The following is a 3,637-nucleotide window of genomic DNA, read 5'->3' as shown; positions in this document are numbered from 1 at the left end:
TTCCGTTGGAAAAATATGTGGATTTAGAAGTAATGTAGGAGATATTTTATCAAGTTCTTTTCTAAAGCAATATAATTGTTTTTCATATCATCTTTTGTGGACTTGAACAAGGTAATATCTGAAGATTACACGGAAACAATAAAGGTTGAATCATTAATTTTCTTTTGAACAACCGGAATCATGATGGAAAATGCTCATGGAATCTTCAAAGGCTTGTATATTGATACCGATAGATTTAAAAATTAAGTTGATTTTATTATGTACAAAGGTTGCAAATATTAAGTTTATTTGGGTCCTGAATTTTATCTTTATTCTTTGGCTGCATTGACAAATTCCATAGCAGCATGAAGAGCAGATAACTTTCTTCAACAAAAATGACAATTTCAATTGTTTTTACTTGCTAAATTAACTTTCTTAACATAATTTTTAACAAACCAAAAGCAGAATTAGGGAAAAGCAGTATATATTTGTCATGGTAATCAAGTAAGTATTCCTTATAAAAGAGTTTAAACAACAGACAATAAAGTCAAGATTCCTGAGATTCTAAAGCTCGCTTTCGAGCAGCAGCCCTCTCCAATGCCTTTAGCCTGTTTGCTTCTATTCGAGCCTTTAATTCTTCTGTCATTTCAATGTTTGCTTCAGATTTATCAGCATTCATAGCCTCATTATTCAACTCCCCAGATGCCTCCTACCAAAAAAAGAAAACATCATTATCAGTTTCTTAGATTCATATTATTATTATTATTATTATTATATATAAACAAGAAAGTAGAAACTGGATTTAGCTTACTTCAGTAGGGTTTTCAAAAATTTCATTCATCATATTGTGCTGGAAATCATCTGTGTCATCATTATTTGGTAAATTGTCTTCTGGGTGAAGATTTAAATCATCCAAGTCATTAACATCTGCACAAGATAAAACAATGATCAGATACTTGAAATTTTATAATTTGATTACTACATAGTGAAAAAAATAAAGATTTTGCAGAAGCACCTTGTTCAGGATTAGGATTTGAATTTTCATTTTGCTGGGTTGTTTCAAGTATCTTGGCTGGGTCCCCTCCATGTGCAACCTTTTCTCGCAGATCATTTAAGCATAACTGCTTAACCCAAATTTGTTAAATATCACACAAACATATACATGCAAAAAAACAGATTGAAATTTTTGTAAAATAAAACAGGAAATGCTATTTATTTCAAAATGTTCAAGATCAAAAACTTATTAGGCCCTTAAGGCTTAAACTCAGCACATACATGTGGTAACAACAGGTTATATGTTTCATCTCAAAATTACAACTGATAACTATAAGGAAATACTTTACCTTGACACGTTTTGTGGCACCAACTTGTTCTACCTTGTGAACAAACTGGTTGAATGAGTAGTAAGGAATCAGATGTGAGTGCCATTCTGCATACAAACTTAGTAGATTCCCCAAATCATTTGTCTGCATATTTTATCCATGCAGTTAGATACAAATGGTTTCTTTGAACTTCATCATAATATTCAATGAATTCAGCAGCAGAATACATTACCCTAGTTACTAGTTTACAATATCTAAAATACTAATAACATCCGGTGAAAAAAATAAAGCTAACCTCATAACAAAGTTTCTAACTTTAGTTATTAGGTATAGCATAATGGGCATTGCAATACAGAAACATAAGGTTTATTTGCGATTCACTATGGATTTGCACATTATCCCGTTGTATGAGTTGGATTACTGATGTAAAATACATAGTTGGTATCTTTCACTTGCCAAAAGAAACATATCTGAAATTCATCACAAACCAGCATATAATGGGAACGCATATCGAAGTATCACTGACGCTGCATATTGTAATACAGTGTGCCTTTTTAGATATTCGTCAATGTGCCAGCCACCGGAAGCTCCAATTTCTCAGATTTGTAGATATTTTATTAGGGTTTAGTGGATATCTAGTTAGGAGCGTACAAATTAAGATTAAATTGGAAGGAAAAATCAATACCTCGTGACCACGCCCATGGTACTTGAAAGCTTTAGGGAAATGTCGAAGAACGAATCCAAGACCATCATCAGATAGAAGCAATTCCGGAGTAAGCTTAGGCCTGGTTTTCGGAACCTTCTTCGGCTTTTCAATCGGCTGCTTTTGGCCTTGAAATGAAGCACCACCTACGCCACCGCTTGCCTTGAACGGATGCGACGATGCTGCTGGTTTCTTATTAGATCCGTCATTGTTAGAGTTAGAGGTGGGGTCTGAAGGGCAGTCACGGGACCAGTGTCCTGGACGGCCGCACTTGTAACAACCGGTGGGTGCAGCACCACTACCACCGTTGGTCTCCATTTTCTCCGATCCGGGGTATAGGGTTTTCAATTTAGATTCAGTGATTCACTCAAAGGAGATTGGAGATTGTGATAGAGCCGTCTTGGCGGGAACCCGAAGGGGAAAGAGCATATTGGCGGGATACAAGGTGTTACATTGTAAATCAAGATTCCTGAAGATTATACTTTCTACTTTTATCCCTGAATTATGATATGTATCAATTTTACTACCTGGGCCTGGGGTTTTCTCTATTGCAAAAAAAAGCCTAGAGGATTATGCCCGTTGCCCAGCCTGTAATACCCAAGGGCCCAACAACCCAGCAACCCGACTTGTAACATTTACATTATTTTTGAAAAAAAAAACTTAACAACGTATTCAAGTCATATGCCAAGTGGATGCCACATAAGCAAAAACAGGTGATAGCCGGTTATATTACCTAAATGTGAACAAACAGAACAAGTTAGTTACCTTAATGTGTACAAAAAAAAGAACATTACCTATATATGGACAACTGAAATAGTTAGTTACCTTAATAAGTCATTTTCCCATATATGCACCATGTCACGTAGGTGCAACGTATTCAAGTTATATGTCAGGTGGATGCCACATAAGCAAAAACAGGTAATAGCCGGTCATATTATCTAAATGTGAACAAACAAAACAAGTTAGTTACCTTAATGTGTACAAAAAAAAACATTACCTATATATGGACAACTGAAATAGTTAGTTACCTTAATAAGTCATTTTCCCTTTAAAAATTGGTCTAACCAATTAACCACACTAGTATGAGAAATGATTATTTTGTACAATTTGATCATATCATATAAAATAAAATAAAAAATAAAAATACGCAACCAAGTAATTGGTTAGGTTTTGGCCACCCTAAATAAATAAGATAGATGACATATTAATAAATTTTATTTTTATTTATCTTTCTGTCATATCAAATGTTAACATATGTCTTATTTAATAACATTTTTAATGAAACCGGTAATATTTTAGTTCATATTTAATGTGGATAGAAGGATAGTAGAAATAAAATGTAGAAGGATACTTAATTTCTCTAATTGTAATATAAAAGTAAAAACCATATTTACCAAGTATTTTCTTACATTCTTTTTTCAAATTGTTCTCCTACACTAGAAAAGTATTCAAACATCGGTAGATAAAGAGTGATGTGTGCGTCGTATATTTTTGGGCTATTGAAAGACTTATAAAATTAACAATTAATCATGTTTCCTTAGGTACCACTTTTCGAAAATTTTAAGTATTTTAATGCAATCATCATCGCTCCATTTGTGCAAGATCCACTTACTTGCAAAGAAGAATATTGTTA

The 3,637-nt window shown here is 33.5% G+C and overlaps 1 protein-coding gene across 1 annotated transcript; it reads right to left on the bottom strand.

Annotated features, from left to right (window-relative positions):
• Nucleotides 1-446: 446 nt before the first annotated feature.
• LOC111912372 (uncharacterized) lies at nt 447-2,469 on the bottom strand. The gene is made up of 5 exons (XM_023908105.3): nt 1,987-2,469; nt 1,323-1,445; nt 995-1,100; nt 791-906; nt 447-688 (listed from the first exon to the last, which is right to left on the bottom strand). Exons 1-5 carry the CDS (start codon nt 2,320-2,322, stop codon nt 527-529), a joined length of 843 nt encoding a protein of 280 aa, XP_023763873.1. The 5' UTR covers nt 2,323-2,469; the 3' UTR covers nt 447-526.
• Between the last annotated feature and the right edge of the window lie 1,168 nt (nt 2,470-3,637).

Source organism: Lactuca sativa, chromosome 3, assembly GCF_002870075.4.
Source record: "Lactuca sativa cultivar Salinas chromosome 3, Lsat_Salinas_v11, whole genome shotgun sequence".
Classification (NCBI taxonomy): domain Eukaryota; kingdom Viridiplantae; phylum Streptophyta; class Magnoliopsida; order Asterales; family Asteraceae; genus Lactuca; species Lactuca sativa.
The sequence above is the reverse complement of the archived record's forward strand: the minus strand, read 5'-3'. Positions and strand labels throughout refer to the sequence as shown.